The sequence below is a fragment of the Calypte anna genome, chromosome 1 (assembly GCF_003957555.1).
Source record: "Calypte anna isolate BGI_N300 chromosome 1, bCalAnn1_v1.p, whole genome shotgun sequence".
Taxonomy (NCBI): domain Eukaryota; kingdom Metazoa; phylum Chordata; class Aves; order Apodiformes; family Trochilidae; genus Calypte; species Calypte anna.
This window is the reverse complement of record NC_044244.1, coordinates 132,744,785-132,771,559: the sequence shown is the minus strand read 5'-3', so window position 1 is coordinate 132,771,559 and position 26,775 is coordinate 132,744,785. Positions and strand designations below refer to the sequence as shown.

General features: G+C 41.4%; 1 protein-coding gene across 1 annotated transcript in view; it reads left to right on the top strand.

Annotated features, from left to right (window-relative positions):
- GABRA5 (gamma-aminobutyric acid type A receptor alpha5 subunit) overlaps window positions 1-26,775 on the top strand; it is a 57,245-nt gene that overhangs the window by 19,516 nt on the left and 10,954 nt on the right. Inside the window, exon 6 of the mRNA XM_030451394.1 lies at window positions 8,582-8,664. Coding sequence (XP_030307254.1) covers window positions 8,582-8,664 — 83 coding nt within the window. The remainder of the gene's footprint in view (window positions 1-8,581; window positions 8,665-26,775) is intronic.

The following is a 26,775-nucleotide window of genomic DNA, read 5'->3' as shown; positions in this document are numbered from 1 at the left end:
ATTATATGCACTGTATCAAGTATAAAAACCTAGGGAGAATTTCTGCAAGCAAGGCTGGCTTTCCCTTTGCATACTCCTGTCAGAAATTTGAGCCAGGAAACTTCAGGACCAGAAAGGATGAGAAAACTGTATTAGTTTAGTGTCTCAGTTGGACTTTATTCATTGCTCCAGTCATATGTTCAGTGGTTAATGCATTCATGTATCCTGTCCATGTAAAAAAATAAAAAAAAATGTTTTGACTTGGAGATTAAGCTAAAATATAAGGAAAACTAGCAAAACCTCCTTAATCAAAACAATAAATATCCACTGTGTTTTTGCCATTAACTCTGCATCTTAAAAATGCCAGTTAGAAAATTAATTTCAGCAGTGATTAAATTCAAACCACTATCTCTGGGCGTCTTCAGTCCAGTGGTGGAATATGTATCTTTCTATTCTACCTACTCTTGCTTTTCTGTCTATTCTGAAGGTGTGACTGAGCTGACTTGTCACTGGGGTGCAGGCACAGCTCTATCCCTGTTTACTTACAAGGGAACAGGGGTGCATGGCCTGAGGGAAATTGTAACCCATGGATTTTTATAGGAGCAGGAAGCTCCCATCTATCTGCACAACTGTGTCTTCTCTCTCGAGATGATCTGGGTGGACACAATGCATAGTTGGACATGGTTTAGCATGGGGCAGTCAAATGTTACTCAGATTCAGACCTTCCTTCTCTCAGGTTGCACGACAGCAAACAGGTTCTTACCCTGTAGCAGGTGCTAGCACTGGTGGTGGTATAAATAGCAAGCAGATGGTTAACTGAGGGGTTTTTTTAATGGCTGTTTATGGTGTGAAACAGCTGAGGGAGCAGAGGGCTCTTTCCCTGGAGTAGCAAACACCCACAGCCTGCCCCTTTACCTGGCAGTTCAAGGCTGTACTAATCAGGAATGTGCAGCATTTTGGAGACAAGGCATAAAAACCAGATAATAATGTCCTGCTTGGGTGGCTGAGCAACGTCCTCCATGTACCAATAGGGGTACATACAAATAGGCAGGCACACACGGTTCCCTGTGAAAGAGCATCTCACCAAATCACTAGATGCATGCCCCTTTCACACAGGCATGGAGAAGCACTGAAGTGACACAAAAGGCAGGAAATCTTGATGACAGGTGAGCTGGGAGGCAGACACAGAAATGTGAGGTGAATAAGAATAGGGTAGGGTATAATGTGAGCTGATGAAAGGAAACTGGTGAGGTGTTTTGGAGCTCTAGATCATTCATCTGAACTGTGGAAAACAACTGAGGATTTCAGCTCTGTATTTAGGGCTGCCAGATCATAATCCCATAATGTGTGTTGTGGCATAATGAAGTGTGGGCTGGTTGAGATATTGTTTCCTATTTTACCTGCATCAACAACTGCATCAGCTTCTCAGCATTGCTAGTACTAGATAGATTTTTGGATTTAAATTCAAGAATTCAGCAAAAATAGAAGCTACGGCAGAGAGGAGGGATTTGAAGACTTTTCTTATGAGTTGTCAAGGTAGTTCATGATGTGTGAGGGCCCAGCAAAGAAAGCTTGAAGAAGTTTTAAAGTGAAAATATCTAGGAGATGGGTGTGATGGTGCTATAGCATTCATAGCTGCATAACCATGTTGGTCTAAAGTTTCCTTATAGGAAAGCTAAAGGCAGAGAACTTAAAGAAGGAATTGACTGCCAACAGATTAGTCTGATATGAAACAGTTTCTTCCAGCAAGTTTTACCTTGCTTATGGACTTCATTAGACATCTTGAATGGCAAGGATGGATAAGCATAAACTCAGTGCTCCATCCATTGGATTTCATACTGCAGTATGAAAAGTATCACCTGTACTAAAAACTTTTACTAGAAGATGGAATAATGATTCTTTCCTATTGGTTATTTCATTGTCCTTTTCCATTCTGCCTGTGTCTAGAGGCTGAACATCCTCCCCTGCCCCCCATCTAAGAGTGCTCTAGATACGCCAAGGTGCTCCACATGCAGGGATGTAATTCCTATAGTGGCACACCTTTTGGGATCAATCCTGTCCACCTCAGATCATCTCAGCATAACCTAGTCTCTGGCACAGTTAGTCTAAGCAATTAAAGTTTTGGTTTTTCACTTCAGCATAAGCTATGCTAAGGATTTGGTTTGTTTAAAATAAGAGCTTTGTTGCCAAGTACACCATGCATCTGAATTATGTATTTACAGTTCACAAAACCATCAGTAACTAGAGCTCTTAGTCTTCCCTGTGGAATTTTCAAAGCACATTTAGTAACACATCTCAGTATCATAGGAAAGTTGGGAAAGGCTAGTGTTCTTGGCAGAGTGGTTGTAAAGGAAAAATGGGCTGACAGAAATTTCTGAAGACCACCTCATACCAGCTCCTTGCTTTAATTTCTGTTCTATGTTCACTTTGTATGGTTGATTCCAAAGAAATGAGTGTACAGTCCATGGTATGAATAAAAAGCAGTGGTGAACTGCCTCCACATCCCATGTAGAGGTGCAGAACAAGGCCCTGAGTCTGGATTTTTGCCTCTTGTCCAACACAGTGACGGAGTTTCATGAGCAAGACAGTGTTTGAATTACCAAGAATAATCACTTTGCTCCCCCTGAGGCACGCTGCAGTAAGCCAGACAGGTATGGGTTTCAAGCTGTCAATAACATGTAACATTAAAGCTGTCAATACCATGCCTCAGTGTGTATCCACATCCTAATGTTTCTGTGCTGGGTTAGGTAACCCATTGTTGCCACCAGCAACAGGTTTGGTAGGACTGTATGGGAAGTGCTTCAGAACAGAGAAAGGTTTTATAAAAAGTTATTATAAAAAAAACAATATAAAAAGGTCTTTGTATGTGTGTGAATGTGTGTGTATAAATATAAATATACATATGCTCATATAGAATCATAGAATTGGCTGGGTTGGAAGGGACCTCAGAGATCATCAAGTCCAATCCTTGAACCACCATTGCGGTTGCTAGACCATGGCACTAAGTGCCACATCCAGTCTCTTTTTAAATATCTCCAGGGACGGAGAATCCCACCACTTCAGTGGGCAGCCCATTCCAATGCTTGATCATCCTCTCCGTAAAGAAATTCTTTCTAATATCTAACCTAAACTTCCCCTGGCACAACTTGTCTTGCTGAGAGTTGCCTGGGAAGAGAGACCAACCCCCACCTGGCTACCCCCTCCTTTCAGGAAGTTGCAGAGAGTGATGAGGTCTCCTCTGAGCCTCCTCTTCTCCAGGCTGAACACCCCCAGCTCCCTCAGCCTCTACTCATAGGGTCTGTGCTCGAGTCCCTTCATCAGCCTGGTTGCCCTCCTTTGGACCTGCTCCAGCACCTCAATCTCCTTCCTAAACTGAGGGGCCCATAACTGGACACAGCACTCGAGGTGTGGCCTCACCAGCGCTCAGTACAGGGGCAGAACATTACATTTAGTAATTTGCTTAAGAAACATAAGGAGACACCAGTTCCCTGGATTACACACTTAGTGTGCTGGGGCCTTAAACACGTCTTGCTTAAAAACTTGTTAAAACTTGTTTAAAACCCTTTGAAAGGATTAACAGTTTGGTTATAGAAGTGCTCCCAAGACATCACAGTACACAGGTAAATAGTCATGTCCTGAGTCAAGGCTAAATGAGTAATTTCCCAAAGCTAGCAATGTGTTCACAGTTTGAAAACATACCCTAAAGCAGCAGCACTCCATTATTCTTTTATCTGCATGAGCGTGTGAGAGTGGCCCCTGGAGATACTGCTAGGGCTCAAATTGTTCTGTAAAGGTTCTTTCAGAGCAGGTACCCAGGGGAGCTCCTCCTGGAGTTGGCTCTTGAGCTGGGTCTGACCTGACCCTGCCATCTCCCTATGCAGGGAGCCAGCCAGCTCCTTGGGGTTGGATATGGCTTGGGTAAGGCTGGATCCATTTAACTCTTTTTTTTTTGCTATGTGGGGGGAGGTGTTGAGGTAGGTTTGGGATGAATTTAAAGCAAGCACTTTGCCTTTTTTTAAAAGGAAAATGGTTTGCCTCATGCTGGGAAGGGCACTTTGGCTCTTCTGCCCCAATTCTGGCCTGAGCCTCCCAGCATGGGTAAGGCCAAAGCACAGCATTAAAATGCTCCCTTTATTCAGGGGCAAGAGCAATGCACAGAAATACACAATGAAGAAGACACAGCTGGGCACAGTTTGGATATTGGGACAAACAGGCAGAAGAGCTTCATGTCTCTCTGGCTCCAGGACTTCAGAGACAACAAAACTTTTCTTGTGTCCCCTTGCTCAGTAATTCTTGGTATTCAACACTTACTTTGAGTTAACTTCTACCAAAAGCCACTGGGGACTCTTCCTTTGTGCTCCCCTCTCCTACTAAAGCTCTCTGGTTTAATTTGTTGGCTTATAAAAGCTAGGAGCTGATAAGAAACAGCAAGTTTCATCAGCTCTGTTTCTCAGTTTCATCTGTTGGATTCCTGGGCAGGTGACTGCCCTCACTCCCTGCTTGGCAGATGCAGATAATACTCCAGTAAATGTTTTCTGCACTTCCAGGGTAGCAGAAAGATGAGAGCTTTGCTGAGTTTCACAGCTCTTCTCACAAGCAGGACCAGATGCTCCTTGCATTGAGGGAAATCACAGGAACAGGGATGAGGTCCCTAGATCCCCCTTAAGACAGGCACTTGTGGGATGGAGTACTTTGGGCTCCCAAACATCTGCTTTTATTTCTTTAGCACATCCTTTAACATCTTTGATTCTAACACCTCCTTCTCCCCTCATCTGTTAGGAAGCAACAGCTTCTTTGAAAACAACATCTTACTTAATTCTCCAGTGGAAATGGTTGAAGGTGACTTTTCTGGAGCGAGGAAGTCTCACTACTTGAATTTTTGTGCTTTTCTTAGATGGGTAATCACTTGTCTGTCTACATTGTGTTGAAATAGAACATTAGTAATCACTTTATATTCCTAAAGTAAAAGCTATACATAACAAAGCTTTGATTAAACTTTCCTGTGCAATTATGGATGGTAAGTGAAATTATTTGTAGACCTAACTATTTTTTCAGATAGTTAAAGTATTCTGTAGCATTATGTTGGTTGATTAACATTTGGATAGCAGTGTAAGTATTTGGAACATTATGAAAGTGAATTTTTTTTGTTGAAAATAGATCAACAGCTGTAACCAGCGTTTGTTACGTAGTTTGGATGAATTCTGGCCCCATCGAAGTCAGGGAGATTTTACCATTAAGTTCAATAAAATCAAGAGTTTTATCTTCCCATCATAAAGGACCTTTAACAGCCACCCATAATCTTGTTAAAACCTCTGTCTGAGTGAAACTAATCCCACAGGTCTTCTATTAAGACAGAATGATGATGGAGGAGGGAAGCTTTTAAATGCTTCTGTTTGAAAGAACTGCAGCTTGAGCAGTGCTTCTGCTGTGATGGAAAAATCCTGGTTTGGAGACTGCCTCTAGCTCAGATAACTGTGTGGCAGCAAGCACAGCAAAATCGTTCTGGAGTGACCACGTTAAAAGGATTAGGCAAAGGCTGTTTCTTACAGATGCATGCCAAGACCTCCTTTCTCTTCTTTCCATAAATGCAAACCGGGAGAAATTTTGTTATAATCGTCTGTGTAAACTAGGATATGCAAAGGTTACCTAAGCTTTGACACAATATTAAAAGCCAAAGTGTGCAAATATCATCTCAGCTGATGTTTGAAGGACCAGACTCAGATACCAATTTCTTTGTGATTCCTGGAGCTATGATGTGAATATTTAGTTTGTACTCTGCACCTGGGAGCAAATCTGTGTGCAGTGACCCATGCTTCCAGCCTCAAGAGTGCAGGAAATGGCTGCTATGCTGCTTTTTTTTTTTTTTTTTTTTTTTTTGCTTTCTTTTTTTTTTTTTCCCCTGCACGAAGTAGAAAATCCAGTCTCTTTGAACTAGGAGTCAATTTAGTGACTCTTTTTTTCAGGTCCTCACACAGTAATGAAAAACAGCTTCTCTTGGGCACAGAGCTCCCTGCAGAAATTGAGGGTGGTGACATTTATGTGGTGTATTAGAACCCACAGTCAAGTTTCCTGTTGTTTTGCCCATTATAAGACAGTTCACAAGCCTTGGGGAATGCACAATTTGTACGAGGTAGGTAGATGAGTGTTCACTGAGCACTAAAATTTACATAAGAGGGTTGGCTCCATGCATTTTAAGAATAGTGTGTGAGAAATAGGTATAGCCAGTTCATTTGTTCAGGATGGCCAGACTAAAGCTGGCCCTAGGATAGAGGCACAGGAAAAGGAAAGAAGCATTTAGATATGGATGGCAACAAGCAAAACCAATTTCTTCATCCAAAGCATTCATGTTAATGGAAAAAGAGGCTGTATCCAAGAACACTTGCAGCTGCTAAACTCACTTCTCCCCACCCTGAGGCTAGACCCAGAGGACCATATCAGGCACTATACTTTTAAGGGATGTGCTGCCTTTTGCTGGATAGAGTTCAAAGAGGAAGCACGAGTGACCCTGACACCATCAGGGTCTATATGGTTTCTGGGACAGATAGTGGCAGCCAGGGGCCCTCCAGCCTTATGTGCTACCTTTCCATTTAAGATAGGCAAAAATAATTTCTGGAGGAACTAATTAAATTTCACCTCATCTTCACTTCTCCATGTTTACAGTTGAGGAATGTCTGCAGCCTCCCCCATTACACTCAAGGGTTATTTCAGGAGATACATTTCATAGGACAATCAGATGAAACAGAAGGTCTTATTAGTAATTTTGCATCAAATTGTTCTTCAGTTCCTTATTCCACAGCTGCTGTCTTGGTAAGATAGATATGGAGAACCCTTCCTTCGGTGTTTGCAGATGGCAAGTACATGTATTAAAAATGTTGTCAGGCTGCAGCCTTTCAAATCAACATACTTGAACTTTTGGTAGACAGATAATAGATGGACTGCAGTAAACATGCAGTCTTTCTTCTGGCACTTGGAGCAAGGTTTCTGAATTTATCAAGAAAATTACATTTGCAATACTTGGTACAGAAAACAGAGTCACACTTTGGAGAGATGGCAGCCTTGCTTTCAAGTGCCCGTTAGAGTGATTTTTATGAAAAGGATGCAAGTTCTGGGCAGGATGCTACTAGAACCAGCTTGCTAAATTCAGCCATGGAGCACTCTCAGTAAATGTGGCTTTGCTGGCTTTGGTGCCAAGGGCAATCTCCACTGCAGTCAACTCCATATTTTAGTGATTTTAAAATTTCTTTTACAAAAAATAAAGTCCAAGAACAGTTTTGCCTAGAGGCAGGTATCTCAGGCCTCAGTAATTTCTTTTCTATATTGTAGACTTCCTGTCTATTCTTACCAAATGATACATTACCTCTGTTGTGAACTCGTTTTTTTTTTCATTTGTGTTGTATGGTGTTTATCTTTACATTTTCTATTACAATTTGCAGTTTGCCTTTTCCCCTCCATTTCCCAGATCATCCTCAGGATACAATCTCAAGCCAACAAACCCATTGCATTTTTCTGTGCTTATTTTGCCATTTCCAGCTATTGATAAAGCTCCAGAATTTCTGTGCGTTGGCAGAGAGAGGAGCTCTTTCCCACAGTTTATTGTCCATGTAGCTGGAGTGCCCCAGCAAGGCATCATTGTGTGGTACTGAATTGGACTGGCTGAGTGCTGTGCCATCAGTGCAAGGACAGATTGTCACCCGTTATGATCCCCTTGGATAGAAGTTCACCTAGCAGGAACACTCACTTTGGTGTGCTAATACAAAGCAGTAGACACAGCTGGGGAGTATGGCTACCTGCAGCTGTTCTGGTAGGAAAGGGTATTTTTGCATTCTGGTAGTAGGGTGTTGGGGGTTACTTTGCAGAATTTTGCCCCCCAGGCAACAGTTTGGATAAGGAATCAAGCTGCCCTCCATCAGTGCTCTGCGTCACCCCAGCGCTGGGCAGCCTGTGAACCTTTGAGTGTCTCTGCTCTGCTGCCTCTGAGGCAGAACAGCAGCATGAAATGAGGAAGTCATGAGAGTATTCATAATGTAAAATGAGATCTGCATCCTCACTATCCTGAGCAAACCATCTGTGTTATGCAAATATCAAAATGGCGCAATCAAAACAGAATCTTACTGTGCTGTCTCCCCTTCTACTCTACTCTGGTAAGACCCAACCTGGAGTATTGTGTCCAGTCCTGATGCCGCCAACACAAGAAGAACATGGAGCTGTTGGAGCAAGTCAAGAGCAGGACTATGAAGATGATCAGAGGACTGGAGCACCACTCCTGGGAAGACAGGCTGAGAGAGTAGGGGTTGTTGGATAAGGTGCCAGGCAGCAGCTCCAGCACAGGACTTCCTTCACATATTAATAGTAAAGGATTACCTTATTGGGTCAGCTTACATAAATAAAATCATTTAACATGTCTCAGTGTTACTAGATAAGTCCTACAGCATGGTGGTCTACCTGGCTTTTCTCACAGTTTAACACATAGTTGTTGTGATTTAAGCAGGAGCAAGGGACCTTCAGGAAGAAGTGCTTGTATCAGCACTTATGGATTGCCATGAGAAACCTAAAAGGCAGGTGCCAGAAAAAATTTATGTGTTTTCTTCTTACTTCCCCACAGATTGACCATCTCTGCTGAGTGTCCCATGCAGCTTGAAGATTTCCCCATGGACGCACATGCTTGCCCACTAAAATTTGGAAGCTGTAAGTTCTCTTCTGAAGTAAGAACTGGAAAAATCCATTGTTTTTTGGCTTTTCATGTACAGCCATGTCTTCAACTAACCTTCCAAGCCCCCTCCCCTTTTAACATTGCTCATTAGCACTCCCAGTCTGCCACCTCTACTGCTACTCTGCTTCTCATTTTCCATGAACATGCTTTATCTGGCACTGCTGCTTTTCAGCTAATACTTGCATGCTCTTTAATAAACAGTGAGCTGATGGGTGATATGTCTTCTTTATCCACATCAAGTGGAACAACCACTGTTAGATGGAGCAGCAGATGCAGACAGCTAAGTTGATAACTTGGTTTTATATTTGTAGAAAAATGGAGCTTTCATTGGGAAGTATCAGTTTGATGTACTATTGTGGTATTTACTTGAATCAGACTGCGGTGCAATAGCTCTACATCTCATATTTTTAAAGAGATCTAGAATATTAAACGGGAAAATATCTTTCATTTGGCTTTAATAAATCCAGTCCTGTATCTTGTTACATGATGTTGCATACACATGTATATAGGCACACATTATTCTAAACAAGCTGAACAATGCCTTTTCCTCAATTCCAAGCCTCTAATCCACCCCACTGGTGCCTTGCTAGAAGCTTACTTTAAAAATAACCTCAGGGGATCAGATGGCTATATTTAAAAACAAAGCTCCTAATTAAAGTAGAGATGAGGCTACTACAGTAGATATTTTTTTATTTCAGCAATCAAATCAAAGGTTCCTGGTGCAGTCAGTGTCTCTAAAGACTTTTGAAAACAAGGAGGGAAGGCATTTTGCTAGTCCCTGAAGCCACCTAACTTCAGCATTTTTCAGTGTTTTTTCAGTTGTATCAATTTAAAGTCACTAATCCTAGAAAGATTAAGCCCTGCCTTTATCTTCTGTCTTTGCCCTGGTTTAATCCTGGCTATGTATTGTCTTCTAGTGATCATACTAAGAAGTAAAAATACTGTTTACAGTAGTGATTGCCAAATTACCAAACTTAAGATGAACTGATTTCCCTCCCTCTTCCAATACAGACAGACCTAGTTTCATCCAAGTAACCACCAGTATTTTATAACATCACTGCAGGTTCAAGTGTGTCCATGTACTTCAGCAACATTAATTTACAACAAAGCCAAGATAAATCTGAAGGTCCAAACACCTTTACACTCAACTTTTTTTACATATAAATCATCTGTTCCATTCCAAACTTAAAAATGGGGAAACATCTCATAGGAAAGTGTCATTATTTCCATATAGGGTTAAACAAAAGCTACTGGGAAAAATTATGATGAAAAAGAAAAATAAATTGTCCCTCCAGGTATTACATATTCTTTATCAATAGATAAAGCTGAAGTCACACTTGTTGGTTTCTAGTACAGACTGTAGAATTGGAATGTTGGGTGGTTTTATGAAGTCTCACAAAATATGCAATGTAAACTAAAATATACATATTTAAACAAAGAGCCTGATGCAGCAGAGATCTGAAGCTCAACCTGAAAGTTAAGTGGATGCTTCAATGCATTAGTAGCCTAGGTGCAGTAAGGTACAAGTTCCAGCTCTCCATATAAGACACACAAAAAACCTCCTAAGCATGCAACTTGAGTGCAATTATACATTCTGCTTTGCCTCATGCGTTGCATATTAATCACCTATTAGCACACAGGTAATTTTAACCCAGGGAAGATCCAGCACTGTAAAGGCATATTTTAGGCATGCGAGGGCTAAATATGGGTTTAGTTCATGCTCCTTGTCATGCTGAGTATAAAATCCTAAAGTATATTTTATAAGTTATTAGAAGTCACCTTTAATTTCTTCCACAGTGTGTAGATGTGAAGCTATTTGGCCTGTGCTAGTCCACACCAGTAGTCTCTGCAGTAAGTAAATACATAGGGAAAAGCTATAGGCAAACTTTCAGCCTTGGGAGTATCTCTATTATTTATCTGACAGTTCATTAATAATTTATTATGATTTAGTATGCCGAGGTTTACACAAGTAACAGCCACTAAGTCAGGGTTTATTAAATTAGGCCAAATGTATTTTAGGAGAATAAAATATTTATTCCCTAGTTACAGCAATACAGGTTTGCATTAAGTCATCTTAAGGCTTGCATCAAGACCAAGCTTACGAGGGCATATTGTACACGAGTATATGGCCTTTCTGCTTTAGTCTTCCCCTCTGTCTTTCCCTAAAGGGTTTCTTTCAAATAGTCTTCTTAGCAAAAAGGATTTGGAAGAGCCTGAAGCCTGAATGGCATCAAAGTAAATGTAAAACACATTATCAGTAGGGTTGGGAGGGTGGAGGAAAGATGAGTGCTAACTGGTCAGAAGGTGGAGAGAGAAGGGTCAAACCAGTCAGCTTATGGGTGGACCAGCACTAGAAAGGATGCCAAGAAGTTGTCAGTGCCACATCAGAGGCAGGAGCAGGTTATTGGTTTTCTGGCTGCATGAGCATTCACAGCACCTGCTATAATTCAGCAAGAAAAAGGGAAAAAACCGTGATGTTTCCTCCAGTATTAAAGAGGAGGGATGCTAACCTTGCTCACAGAAATAAAGGTAAATGTTGAATTGTTATGTCCTGTTTAGCTGGTTTCTTGCTTTATTAGAACTGAGGGAGATTTCATGGGGGTAGGCAGCATTATATTTATAGCAACAGAATATTTTTTAGAAATGATTAAAAGCAAGATCAAATATGGGAAAAGGAGTATAAAGGTACATACCACCAGCCTAGATACCTGCTAAGAAGTTCAAATGCCAACTACAGAAGTAGTACTTCTTAATGCTCTTTGGCACAGTATGAAAAGCTCTGCTGCAAGAGAACAGAAGTTCAAGCATGGCATCTACTGAACAGAACAAAACAGGTTTTAGTTGTCATCCTCTTAAGTACAATGCCCCATTGCTCAGACATGGAAAGATCAAGTGGATATGCTTCAAGAGGTACATGTATGGGATACTGTTCCTCCAAGCTTGCATCCCTGCTAGCTATAGAAATTATTGTGCAGAAATCTCATTTAGAGGGGCAAGAGAGCTAGGGATATGCATGAGCACTGGCTCTTGGGTCTCTACAAACAGACTCTGTCCTTTTGAACCAGGAATGCTTGGTGAGCATGTCCATGGCAGCCTGTTCATTACCTCATGGTAGCATGCAAAGGATGCTGGTTTCTTCCATGACCAAGCTTAAAATAAATTTTCTGATGCACTTCTAGCACTGACTTATGTTCTAAATAAATTTGCTGGTCAAACAATATCTGATTAGTTCTTTTGGTGCCATACACAGTTTTGCTAGCAGCATTTTTAGCATGTTTAGTATGGAGAAGAGGAGGCTCAGGGGAGACCTCATCACTCTACAACTCCCTGAAAGGAGGGTGTAGCCAGGTTTGGGTCAATCTTTTCTCCCAAGTAGCTCCCAGTAAAACAAGAGGGCAGGGACTTAAGCTCTGCCAGGGGAGGTTTAGCTTAGATATTAGGAAAAAATTTTCTACAGAGAGGGTGATCAGCATTGGAATAGGCTGCCCAGGGAGGTGGTGGATTCTCCATTCCTGGAGGTTTTTAAGAAGAGACTGATGTGGCACTCAGTGCCATGGTCTGGTAACCACAGTGGTAGTGGATTAGGGTTGGACTTGATGATCTCAGAGGTCCTTTCCAACCTCTGATTCTGTGATTTTAGCCTAAGAAATTCCTCCTTTCCCCCAGGCTATTTCTGGGGCTGGGAGGAGGAATTAGAGAAGACAGCAAGAACTTTAAAGCTAGGAAGCTCAAATGTTTTACCTCTTCCACTGATAACCTTAAAAATATGTTAAAAATGTTGCTTAGTACAGTTTCCAAACACCCATGTGTCACCAGATAGGTAAGTATTATTATCTCTAGGGCAGCTCAGGCAGAGAAGTTAATTGACTTTCCATAAGGTCAGACAGCAAATCAATGTCAGAAAAAGGATTAGACTCAACTTCTTTGGTTGGAGAGACAGATGTCTAATCCACTAGACCATGAGGACCTCTGCCCAGATAACTGACTTAACTCTTAAATCTCATTTTACTCGTGCATTAATTATATCAGTTTTACCTAGCTCACAGGATTGCCCTGAAGATGAATTAGTTAATTGCTCTTAATGAATGTTAACCAGTGCTTTGACAGTGTGAAGTCTATTTATGGCCACTGTCTCTTGAAGGCACAGCATCTTAGTACCTGTAGTTATCAGATCTTGTATTATGGAACAGAAAAAAGGATGAAACCACTGCCCACTAGTCCCTTGGCTGCAAAAATACCCTACTATTTTTAGAGTAAGTGGAGAATCTAATGAATATTCTGAAAATAATGAGTTCCCCCTAGCTCATGAGCAGGGGAAAAACAGGCCTGCTATTTATTCCTGATAAATTTAGTTCATCCATGAGGATGGCAAAGGTTGATCACTGTTGATGCAAAAGGAAGCTTCCCAGCTGTTTGTGAGAACACAGCACTGGGTACAGTTTGTAGCATCTGAAGAAAATAGTTAACACAGTTTCTGTACATCATCCTTTTTAACAGCTCAAGTTCAGTCACGGTGTCTGCTATGGTCTTTGATAAAGGAAAGTGAGCTGGCTATTTCTGTAGCAGGAGGCAGGCTCAAATTATTTTCTTTTAAGAAGGCTGGTGAAGTCAGATCAATGAGGAGAGTGTAATTTCATCATTGTCCTTTTTTTACTGCAACACCCAACATTGAGGCACTCACAGTTCACAAGCTATCCATGCACCTGCAGCCACTGTGAAATTTCTCCAGAAAAAGTATTATAAGAACATTCTCCTGGTGGTGATGTTTCCCTGCATTGCTAAGAATTATGTGAGGTAGATGTGAGGTGAAAGCACGTGTGGGGGTTTCTTGGGTTTGTGCTTTCCCCTTTTAGCTCCTGTGACGTTGCAGAGAACTTCAAAACATGCTCCCTCTAAAGAGTCTCTGGTCTAGTTTAGTAAAATATAAAGAATCTATTCAAAACCTCTCAAAATCTGTGGATAAAAGTCTTGTGTAAGAATACAAATAAATGAATGATAAAGACAAATGTTAATTTCGGGAGACTCTGAAAAGGGGAAATGGCTCTTTGGTAGGTTTCCCATGTTTCTCCCAGGGAGTGCTGTAACTTCAGTGTCACATGTAGAGGCAGAACTTTTGTATTATTCATCTTTATCAGATGGCTCCTAAGTCCATCCTTCAGTATGGAGACAGGAAACACGGCTTCTTGACTTTACTGGAAAGTGTCAGTGCCTTCTTCATGCAAGGGCACGTGGAGGGAGTCAGAGAGGTTCCCTGTGAAGTGCTGAGTGGCCAAGTTCAAGACTAAGTTGTGATTTTGCAATTTAAGGCAATATCCATCTAATATAGAAATTATATTTTTGGCCTTTATGCAGTGTATAGAAGTTCTTCTTGCAGTCAAAGGACAGAGATGCTCACTCCTGTCATGTCTTTTAAATTTTTCTAAGGTTTATCATGGGTTACGTAGACACCTCCATTGCAATAGACACTGAATGACTGAAATAAGGTGAAGCTAGGTGAATGCTAAAATTCAGTCATATATTATTCTGTTCCTCCTCCTGCAACGTGACCACCAGTTACCCAACACCAGTTGGTCTGGAATTTTTCTCCCCTAATTTTTAGCTCTTCAGAGGTTAGGTCTCCAGGCATATTATAAAATGAATGTGTGCATGAATAAAATGCCTGTGGCAGCATCAGGCAGGCAGGCATTCTAGACAGCTAGCTTGAAGCAGAGATGTAATTTTACTCATGCTTAGCTAGCAAAGCACAGAATACAACCCTTAGAATGAGTGGAGGAGATGGAAACCACATAATGGTATTGATGTTATTTGCCTTGAGTTTCCTTGAAATCACGGACACATGACTGGTGTTGGGGTTGCATTGTTTAAAAAATTCAATTCTTTTACACAGAAATTGTTAATACACAGGCTCCTGACTAAACATAGTAAAAAATTCATAGGGATTCACTGGGGCCATGAAGTTCCACTAGACTCCCCCAAATCTGCTTCTGCTCTTACCTGTTCTGGGAGCTGGAAATGTACTGCTGCAGAATGAGTGTGATGGTGTGGCTCACATTAAAAGTCTTGCATCAACAGCAAAACCATGGCAAATGGACAGGATCGATGTGTGACAATTTTAGAAAGATAGATATGTCACAGGTATCTAAACTCCCTTTATGGCCACTGAAAGGAAGTAAGTACTTCTGTAGTGTGGTTCATCAGACCTATTTTTGATACCTCCCTAAGGATGAGATGAATCATATTTTACAAGTTCCTATTTTTCTGCAATACTAGCTCAGATTTAGATAAGTGTATTGTATGCTGGTCAGAGTAACTTAAAGTCAATTTTTCTTTACACCAGTAGCTCAGAAATACATACTTTCGTTGTGATTTGTTCAGAAATAGTCACTGCTGTGGATTAGTTAGGTGTTCCATATGTTGGTGGCAAGCTTTTGTATCTCTCCCAGGTACTATTTTAGTTATTTCTGCTGGAAGCCACATTTTTCACATTTTTTTAATAAAAAAGTCAGTAGGGTTCTTCAGAGTAGCAACAACTTTTACCATTTCTGCAAGCATCTTAGCTATAAGTTGTGCTGTTTCTCCCGCATTGAGGTGAGCAAGTTATACCGATCAATACTTAAGCTTTCTCATGGGTGGTACAGCATAGCCTGTACTGATTTCAGATAAGTACCTATAGCAGTAAGGACACCTTTACATCCAATATTTTGAGCTGTCAGTGCTGCCAGCAGTTTTTTCCTTGCATTGAGTCCCACAGTCAGGGTGAAGCACTGTAGCCTGGAGGAGGAGATGCTGGTGGGCAGGAGATTCAGCAAGAAAGGTGCATAAAAGCAAAAATACTGTAATACTGAAGTATTTCAGAGTTCTAAGATGCTTTCTTAGAAGGAATCTACTTAGAAATTAAAATGTAGGGTTCTGGTCCTGGGTCCTCTGGTGCAAATTCCCGCAGCAGCTATTGTTCTGGACCCCCAGTCGGCATGAGAACTTGCAAATGAATTGGACCCCAACTTTTTCACTTGTCTGGTGGGTTTCTTATAAGAGTGATGCCTTTTAGCGAGACAGAAAGGAAAAAGGGCCCTTTATAAGAGCTCCTTATCTGAAATTATCAGATTAGTCAGTTTTTCTTCACCCATTACAATGATACACTCCAGGATTTTCCAGGAAAGGTTGTAGTAACAGTGCCAGTGTACTCTTTAAGCATTTGCACTAACTGTCAGTAGTTAACTTTTCAAAGACTTTGTCACATATGCATGGTTAATGTTTGCACTCAGATAATTTTAAAAGTACATTAAAAACAGGCATGGCATTTGCTACAGACCAGTCTTCTGGGTGTGTGACTGCTCCCCTGTGAGGCACTGTCCAGCTCTGGCTCAGCCAACTTCTGGTCACCTCCTTTTTAGAAGCCAGTGAGTTGGGGCCTACAGGAAAGCTGGGGAGGGACTTCTCCCAAGGGTAGGTGGTGATAGGAAAAGTGGTAATGGTGTTAATCTGGGACAAGGTAGAGATCAGACATTAGGAAAAAACTGTTCACTGTGAGGGCATTGAGACAATGGCACAGGTTGTCCAGTGAAGTTGTGGCTGCCCCCTCCCTGGAAGGCCAGTCTGGATGGGGCTTTGAGCAGCCTGGTCTAAAGGGAAGTGAACGTGCCCAAGGCAGGGGGCTTGGAACGAGATGATCTTTAAGATCCCTCCCAGCCCAGACTATTCTGTGATTCCATGGTTCTATGAGTTTTATGAACTCATAACATCATTTTATGAAACTCATAAAGTTATGAAGACCTTTAGATTCATAACAGCAAAAAAAGGGAGGTTGGAAAGAACAATGACTTGCACAGAGTATTTGCCATGTCATCCCAAAAAGCTGTTGTCTTCCCCATCTGCCTGGCAGCCAGCACTGACCCCAAGCTACAAACCCCCTTGACTTGCATTGGTTGGGGGCTTGGGTTCCTACCAGCCCAGAGCACCCACCTCACAAGCAGGAATGCCTTTAGTGAAAGCCTTTTTCGTGTCATCAAGAAAGCTCCCTGAGGGCACCAGTGGCAATTTCTGCACCAGTGGCAACCAGCTGCAGAGAGCCCCTTGAATGGTCACTGCTGAAGGGCTGTGAGCCACCTGCCCAGGGAGTATCCTCCTCATCATTTTTTGGGGGGGGGAAAAGCTCAACCAGTGGTGGTTTTGAGCTCAACGAAATAAAAGATTAGGCATGGGAAGGAGTTGGTGTGGAGATACTCAGTGGTGGTTGTTTGTCTAGACACAATTGTAGTTGAGAGGTGTGGAGATCCAGGTGTTTTGCTGGTGGTATAAACACTCACATGCCTTTCCTACTCTGGAGATTTCAGCCTAAATTTAAAGGCTGCACGACAGCCTGATTACAGGAAAGAAGTGATTCAATTGGAGTTGCCAGCAGTGGAAAGCAACATGCAGAGACTATGAGCTTAATGTGCTTAAGCTTTTAAATGACTCTTAAGTGCAAACCTGCACATTGCTGGGCCCATAATGCTCCAAAAGCCACAGCAAGGGCTTAGAGTTGACAACCGTAGGTCACTGGTTTATGCCACTGGTGAATGGGGTGTTATTTGTAAATGGGACAAATGGGTAAATACTGCTCCTCTGCTTGTAAGTCAGGTTTTCATGGCTATTATTTTCTAAGGTGGCTGTTTCCATGGCTTGTAAGCATTTCATAAACCTTTCTGAAATAATTCTCATGGTGCTGGTGTGCGAATGGTAGGTCTCTGATGCTTGCATTTTGCAGGTGGGGTTAAGGGAGGCAAAGAGCAATTACAGTCTCTTCTGAGCAAAGATAAAGTGGTTCATTACTTGCTTTTATTGCCTCTGTCGTTATGGGTCCCTAGGTTCAATTAGAGCCTCCCTGTGCCACTGCAGTACATTTATGACAAAATGACTTGCCTAGGGTTTTTTTGGGGGGAGAGGTGAAAGCTTCAAGACACAGCTGAAACTTGGATTTCAGTTTCCAAGCCTGGCAGCTCCCTTCATGACACCTCAGCCTCTGGTGAGCCAGGGAGTCCTCCTACTTCCTTGACAGATCCCACGTTAGCCTGAACTGGGATCTCGCGCTGCTGCACTCCCAGCTCTGCAGGCTTCTTCAAAGGAAACAATCATTTCACGTTGTCTTCCATGAGGAAACGAGGGAAGGAGTGGGAAGAAGGAAAGCCTGGAGAGCCTTCTGTTTTCCTTCCATTCCCTCATCATAGCCACTAAAAGTCTCCCCATGGCCAGCCTGGCTCTTCTGCTGAAAGCATCCCAGCAGTAAATCTGTCAGCAAAGCTGGGATTCCTCCCTCCTAAATATATATTTCTGCAGGGTAAATACAGAGAGCTGTGCAGATTGCTCTCACTCTCTTACAGTCAGGGGAGAGAAGTAGGTATTTTTAGGCTAAGGTTAATCTCCTAGAGCAGATCACTAAAGTAGGTCAGCTGATGGCTGTAGATAAGAAGATGTTTTACTTTCACGCAGGGACCGTGCGCACCTTTGGCCATGGGGCTCTGTGACTGGAAGGGGCTGATTGCCAAGGAAGGGGCAGGAGCCAAAGTTCTGAGGAAGGCAGCAGGTAGAATGGCAGTGCCTCTGGGTCAGCAACAGCTCACCTCAGAGAGGCTCCTCCTATCTACCACTGAGCTCTGGCAGCTTGAACTCATGGCCTTGAGAAGTTTCATCTCATCTGAAATACGAGGCTGCGCTGCCACCTCCTCATGGCAGGAGTCTATAATCCAGCTTCTGAGTTTTAGATGACTGCATGTCTGGGTAGGGAATAACTTCTAGTGGCTGCAGTCTTGTTTGAATAATATTTCAGCCTGCTGTCTTTAAATACCTATTGATTAACCATTTGCACAGTGTTGTTAATGTAGCAGTACATCCGAGATTCGTAAATTACTCCATTATTGAACTGGTTTCAGAAACAAAGGTATATATTTAGTACTGCAAGCAGACCCAGACACTTGGCTGGTTTCAGGTCACACTGATTTATAAGTGAGGATACACTGAATGGTAATCTCAGCAGACACGCTGATCATGATGGGTGAGTTCCTGGTTTCACTTGAAGTGGGTGGGAAGAGCATCTATTGATTATCATGAGGTCAGACTTTCATTCTTTGAGGTTATATGTGGCCCGAAATACCACCTTTGTGAAGGCACACTCCCCAGCAAGATCAATGGAGTGTTTTCTAAAATTCACTCTGCATTTTTCAGAAGAAACTCCAGTGGCACTCCTGGAGTGGATCACATTGACCCTCCTGATATGAAGTGGCAGCTTGCAAAATGAGTGGACCACTGCAATCAGGATTGCTTAAATAGTAAGGTACTATGCAAAGTGAGTAATGGTGTCAGGAAGACTTTGGAGAATTCTTTTGTTTGCCTTGCAGAAAGTAAATTAAATCTCTAACATCTTCCTCATGACCATGCTGCTTTTCTAATGAAGCAGTTAATATAGCTGCCTAACATTGTGATTGCAAATTTAAAGTTCATTAAGTGGTAATACAATGATCAAACTGGCCAACTGGTTTGAAATTACCATATGCCTGTCCTACTAAGACCAGCATAGGGTCAGGAAGGTCCCAGGCTGTTTCAAAATTTTAAATGTCATCCCAGAATATCCTACTGCTGTATTGCTTTAGTCCCCTTGCAGCAGATGTTTATACTGACCATAACAGAAAAGAAAAAAGAAAGCTTTAGAGACCAGAATACCAGATTTGGGCCTGTCCCATATGAAAAACTATTGTGTCGCCACCATTAAATGTGGTGTGAAATCAGTTCTCAGATTAGTTCTATATTGGGAGAGAGCTACCACTGCCACTGGTTTAGCTACCACTAAATCTAAAAATAAAGCAAGAAACTCAACTACAATGAGAGAGATGAATGGGAAGATGCAGAATAAGGCAGGCATCCCTATCAGGGATCAGAAGGCTGTCAGCTCTAGGTGAGAGCAAGAACTTTGGGAAGATGACCTAGTGCTGCCTGGTACCTCGAAGCACCTGGAAATACAGCATCAGACCCCATTTAATCACCCCTTTTCGTCAGCTCATGGCACCATCCCACAGTGATGGGTGGCACAGTTTAGCTGTTCACACCTCTGTGTTTGTTGCTGTTTGAGGTGTTTCTGTGCTGCCCAGTGGGAAAACTGTTTTCTTTGCTGCTTTTATTTCTCTTTTTCTGAGTGGAGCCTGAGGACCTGCCATCCCAGGACACACAACTCAATTCAGTGCACTGTGCCTGTTTTTTAATCCAGGTACCTATCTTGGCAGATTTCACAGCAAGCCCTAGTCATGACAGTACCAGTGCTTGGGTAATATATGTATGGCTCTTATTCCCTCCCTGTGGCTACTTGGGTGAGAAGATGGGGCAGAGAAGAGCTAATAATGTCACCAGTGGTATTGCCTGCTTGGTGGCAAATAGCACACCTCTTTAAGGGACATTGCTCCAAGTTCTGTGCTGTCTCCACAACAGTCCTTGAGAGACATTCTGAATTATTCTACACAGCTCCTAATTCAGGGCTCTTCTTAAGCAGTATAAGAACATCCTGTGAGGGTACTGTGTCTGAGTGAATTATCAGGACAACTGTTTATTAGCATTTGTGTTGCATTCAGTATTGCTATGACTGTGATGTAGTGTACCAGCTTGCAAACAGTCAATATATTGTATTAAAGCAGGCAGCAGCTTTGCCTATGCTCATCATGAATCATAGCTCCAAAATCACAAAGTTGCTTTCAGGCAAAATCATGAGGGTTTCTTTTTATTTTGTTTATATTTTTGAGCTCTAAAGTCAGGTCATGTTTAGTGTTTTCTCCCATGAACTGGAACTTATAAAATGAAGAAGATGTTCCACCTGTCTCTTGCTTTGAAAATCCGAATAAAATGACCTTTACAAAACTGTGTGCCTCAAAATGAATTTTACAGGCATCTCTAGTACTGTATGTCTCCCTACCTCATGGGTACAGCCTGTGCTTCCATTTCATCTCCAAACCATAGACACTTCTGTCACATTCCTTTTCCCACCTTTTCCTGAGGTGACTTTTAAATTGTATTCTGAAACAGAGTCATTTTGATCCAATTTAGGGTCTTTTTTTTTTTTAGTAATGATCAGTATACTATATTAGTGTTGCTTAGTAATGAAGTCTCTTGAGACCTGGCTGGCACATTTTTCAGAACATCCTCTTTTATTGCCTGTAGAATGTGACAAGATCAAATAAAACTGTGTATCGGAAAAAACATATAAAATAATGCCTATGTTATCAAATTATATTTTTTATTATAACATCAGGAAAGGTGGAAATGATCATTTTAGTGATGCTGAACTTCCTATTGCCTGTTTCAGTGCCAGTGGTGTCCTATTGTCTTTTGTCATGAGTTTTCATACAAGAATTATTTCAAGTCCATGAATAATTTCCTCTCTGGATTTTATCCACCAACCCATCTAGATGATACTTTGCCATTCCGAAACTCTTTTATTCTGAGCATTTCATTTCTACTCACACTATGTCCCACTCTGAGCTTCACAGAAAAAAAAAATGCAGACTTTGTGGAGTGAATCCAGCAAAGGGCCACAAAAATAATTTAAGAATTGAAGCATCTTTCATGTAAGAACAGACTGAGAGAGTTAGGACTATTCAGCCTGGAGAAGAGAAGGCTCAGGGAGACCTAATCTATCTGTATAAAGACACGAAGGGAGGGAATGAAGAAGTGGTTGCCAGGGTCTGCCCAGTGGTGCCCAGTGACAGGAGAGACAATGGACACAAATTAAACAATGAATTCCATCTGAACATGAGAAAACCTGTTTTTACTTGTAAGGGTGACTGAACACTGAAACAGGTTGACTAGAGAGGCTGGAAAGTCTCTATCTGTGGATATACTCAAAGCCTGACTGGTAACATTCATGGAAAACTTGCTTGAAGAAGAGGTGGGACTGGATGATCACCAGAAGTGCCTTCCAGAGTCAAACATTCCTTGATTCTGCGTGATGCAAATTTGTAATCCCCTGAATTTATACATGTTATACTTCTTGTATGTGGCACGTATTTAGAATCATGGGTACTGCTTATCCACATGCTGTAAATTCGTGACAGTTTAAATGATCAGTCATAATTCTTATGATTTCAGGTCCCCAAGGGAATTTTCATGACCCTCAAATTCTCCCAAGAACAGTAGAATTTACCACAGTACTCCAAAGTCTTCATTTTAGGCTCTTAATCATAGATTATGTGAATACATTTCTCTTAGTATTTAACTTGCTATCCTACTATAATAACTTACTGTTGCAAAAAGCTATTTCCCCCTAGACTCAATCCATGCATATTTAGTACCATGTCTTGTTACATTTACATTTAAAATTGCATTTTCACTAGTTCTCTTTTCCACTACTTCTTTCTATGGAGTTACTTCATTTGTACACCTTTCATTCCTACCAACTCAATTTACCAGGAAATTCCAATTACAGAGCTCAAATCTGGCCTCAGTTGCATAGGCACAATTACTGAAAGATGATTTGTAATGGGTTACAAAGTATTCATGCACAAACCAGAAGAAACCCATCCTGACTCTTAGGAATTCAAGCTGGTACAAGATAGCTTAGAAGCAGAACTGGTTTACTGCCTACAGAAGTCTTTGAGGGATTGTAAATCTGGATCTCTGTGGAGTTGTCCAACAGCCTCTAAGTGAGTCAAAAACATTAAAGGAGAGATAAGAGAACAAGATAGATATTTGTATGTATATTCAGATTGTAATTAAAGCTTCTTAAAAAAAAAAAAAAGAAGCTGACAATTTGTGCACATCTTCCACAATGAACAGGCTTTGATGGGGATTAGCAATACTCTCAAAATTAGGCAGTATGATGATCCTGTGGCATGTACTAAATATCAGTACATAGCAGTACATCTGATATCTAAATATCAGATAAAGGCTACGACTATAACTGCACAAGTGTCATGAATAAAAAAAAAAACAAAAGTGATCTTTCTACAGTATGTCTATAAGCTCATTCAGCCTCTGACCAGCGTGATTCTGAAAGAAAATCAACATCCATGTTTTGTGGATAAATATTTTGTTTAATTGTGGAATGCAACTCAAGTATGCAGGGTGGGCACCCATACACACAAATCCCATATTTCACAGGTTGCCTTCACCTAATTGTGCAGGCACTGCTTTAAGGGCTTTCTGTGAGGTGTTTATGAGAGCAATTATTTTTTCCTAATTTATTTTATGCCCTGTCATGCAGATAGGAAAACTAACTGGAAGACCTCAGTGTTGTTGGGTTGGGTTGTTTTCTTTTTTTTCGTGTGTTATAACTTTAAAAATCAGTCATAGATCTGGCTTCCATCAACCCAAAGTTTAGACTCAACCACCCACATTTGGGTTTATTTGACTTAATACACACTCTGGTGGGGCAGTGGCAGGAGGAGGCTTCCTGCGGGTGAGTGGCTTGTTGGACATGCAGGAGGATACTTCACTGTTCATACTGATTCATTTGAAAATTAAAAGAGGGAAAACAGGGCATCCCTCACTGCCAAGGCAAATGGCAAGGATACTCCAGGTCTTACCAAACTGTCTTTATCAGAGCAGAGACTTTGTCTTAATGTGTGTCCTCCCTTTGGCTGTGCTGACTCCCCTGCTTTCTGTTTCCTGGCATAAAAAAGCCCATGTCATGCTTTCCTTGCCAGGCATACAAGAATGGAAAGAGGGTGGGAGAAGAACAAGGGAGATCTTTACCAGTTTCATATTTTGTGGTGTGTATTGGCTGTTAGGAAAATGGATCTGCTCATTGATAAACAGATATGAGAAGAAATTGCTTATTTCATCATTCTGGTAGGTGATAAGCCTGCAGCTATTTATCAAATGTCCACTAGAAATAAATTCCTGTTGTAATTTTCTCACTTTTAATAATATTATACCTCTCTGTAATTTTAGCTATTCATCTCACCTGCTACTTTTATTTTTCTTTTCAAAGACTATGCCTGGAAGAGAAAGAATATCTTAATGAGGTTTCTCCCTTTCTTTAAGCAAGCCACTAAAATGGTTATAAAGAATACCAATCTAACTATTTTGATTCATAAAAACAGAAGCAGCCCATTAGCTTGAAGTAGAATAAACATCAATCAGTCTCACTTCGATTTTGCGTGACTTTGAATCTGAGTTTGCTTTTACAGCAACTCCAGAAGCATTCTCCCAGCTTTCTGAACCAAAGCCTTTAATACATTTTTCTGTGACCTTTTGGGAGACTTCTGTGTGTAGCAGCTAGAAGAGGTGACGGCCTTATTCCCTTATCAGCAGTAAATCTTTCTTAAAACTCCAGAAAACATGATCTTAAGTTCCACAGTCCTCTAGCAACCATGGCTAGTAGGCAAGCTGATTGAAGCTTTATTTTAGTGGGGAATGGTTTTTACACAATGTGGTATGACAATGAATTATATCATCTCTTCATTAGCACCTGATCTACCCCAATAGCAAAATAATTTTATTCTAGACTACTCCAATACTTTCAGCTTTCAATATGACTGTGCTTGATTACACTGCGTGGGTTATCAGAGGGAGATCTGGAGCTTTTTGTAGTCAAATTAGGGATAACTGGAGTTTGATGTTTCTGGAAAAACGTGGCAGGTTTGAGGTAGGAGGAGAAATACCTGCTATAAGCACCCACATTTATCTTCCTGGAGGTTTATCAATATGACCAGAAACGAGATACTAAATTATTTAGCTGCAAGACCAAGGTGCATGCCATGGTGGCTTTTTTTCTGTCAGAACTGGAAGTTTCTCTGAAGGGTGTGTATGGACTGAAAGCATGGCTGTATCTTTTTACATTTGCATTCATATTTTGACATTGTCTCCATTTTTCTCTTTCAAGGAACTCAGAGTGGCCCATAGTAAGGAAAGGAGACACTAAACTTTTAAAAATACTGACCATGCTTTCTTATGTTTGCATGGAAGATAGATGAAAATCATATCAGACAGCGCAGAATCACAGAATTTCATGGTTGGAAAAGACCTCTAAGATCACCGACTCCAATTCTCCATCCACCCAGAAGAAAAAAACAAAAGCCAACCAAACAAAAAACCTCAAACTAACACCACCATGCCCACTAGAACATGCCTTGAAGTGCCATGTCTGTTTTTTGAATACTTTCAGGGATGGTGAGTCCACCAGCTCCCTGGGCAAACCATTCCAGCACCTGACTACTCTCTCAGTAATTAAATCCTTCCTAATCTGTAGTCTAAAACTCCCCTGACTCAGCTTCAGGGTTGGCCTTGTTGAATTCCATACAGTGTGCCTCAGCCCACTGATCCAACCTGTCCAGGTCCCTCTGCAGGGCCTTTCTACCCTCAAGGAGATGAACACTTCCACCCAGTTTGGTGTCTGCAAACTTACTGAGGAAATACATGTGATCCTGCACAACAGATTATCTCTAGATTAGAGTATATTCATTTTATTCTTAATGAGGCAGACTTCGGAGGGGAGAAAATCACTGAAGGCTGCATCAGTTTGGGGTCACCCTGCTGAGTCTTAAAGCCCTGGCTATAACCATCTATCCTCTTCTACCTGGACTATTCATCCCATTGATACTCCTGGTCAAAGAGCAGCACAGCTCTCCATCTTGTAGCCTCACCATAGATATTTTCTTGTGAAAGAAAACCTGCAGGCTGGAGTCCTCCTCCCAGGTAGGGACCAGCCTCAAGCTCTGCTCTTACCTGCCTGAGTCCCCTCTCTTATCAGATGGCCTGGGACGGGCAGCCTTCTTTCCCTGCCTCAGTTTCAAAAGAAAGCAGCCCCACAGAGTATTTCTTGTGAGAGCTGTGTGCAGCTGGGTGCAGTTTTGGCACCTTCTAGCATCTCTCTGAATTACAGATTTTATTTTTTTTTAACAGGAGAAGGTGCTGGACTTCTCCAGCATAGAAGCCTCCAACCCTGAACTGGTACATGTTTTTAAGTATCCTGTAAAGCCTTCAGTTCAAAGGTGATTTACTTTAAGCGCCACAAGGCTAAGCAAAGAACTGAAGCATCTGACTATCTGTTTAAGCCTTACAGGTCTATGTTCCTGTGTGGTTGCAGTTTTGGTGGAATTCAGTTACAATACTCTCACTGGGAAGCATCTAGTCAGGCTGAATTATTGTGTGCTGTTGGCAGAAAACAGGACAAGCCCAATTATCCCAATGTTTGTAATCCTTGCAGTAACAAGGAATTGCTAAGGCAGGGTGCCTCTGGATCATCCTAGCAAGAAGTCCAGTGCTTTCAATGCTTTTTTTTGTTGTTGGTTTTTTTTGCATGTGAGGTGCCCAGCAATCCTAAATCTGCCTACATAAATGCAGTATTTACTGGGGATATTAGCATATGAACAACATATACCATATAAGCATTTTAAAACGGTGGGGTTCTGCAGCACCTTTTTAAATGTACCCATCTCTTCCTCCTCACCTTCTCCAGATCTGAGTTGGGAATGATTTACAGCATATTGTGAACATGTAATCATCTTTGCAATGAGAAAGTATCCCAGCTCCAAAGATAAGGTAAAATTCCATCACTTTTTGTGATGGAAATATTTTAAATAGGAAAGATAAACTTTCTTAGCCTTTAAAAGCAGATGCTGAGGTGTAATTATAGTAATTTTACTGCACAGCTATAAATACAAGCACATGGAAGGCATGCAGGAAGTTCTGCGTGGCTGCCTGGATAACAAGAGATAGAGGATTTGTAGATCCTCAGCTTCCAAACCCTGGATCATCTCCAGCCCTGTATACAGGAGCAACAGCTGTCAGATATATGACAGAAAAGGACTGCATCTCAACATTATATTTCTAGTGACAGTAGTCCATAAGTTTTTTTTTTTCTCAGAAAGTTATCCACCTATTAATTACTCCCCCCCCTAGTTAGGAAATTGTGTTCTGCTTTTCACATGAATTGAATTTTTCTTTTCCCTTTGTGTATAAGAATTTCACCCTGGGTTTAGATGTCTGTATGCAAGTATCTATATTGATCTCTTGAATCACATCTCAGCTTCTTGTCAGTGAGCCAAATAAGTTGAGCTCCTTAAGCTGCAAATCATGACTTCTTTTCCAGTACCTGGACATACTAATGACCCTCTTTTGAACTCTCC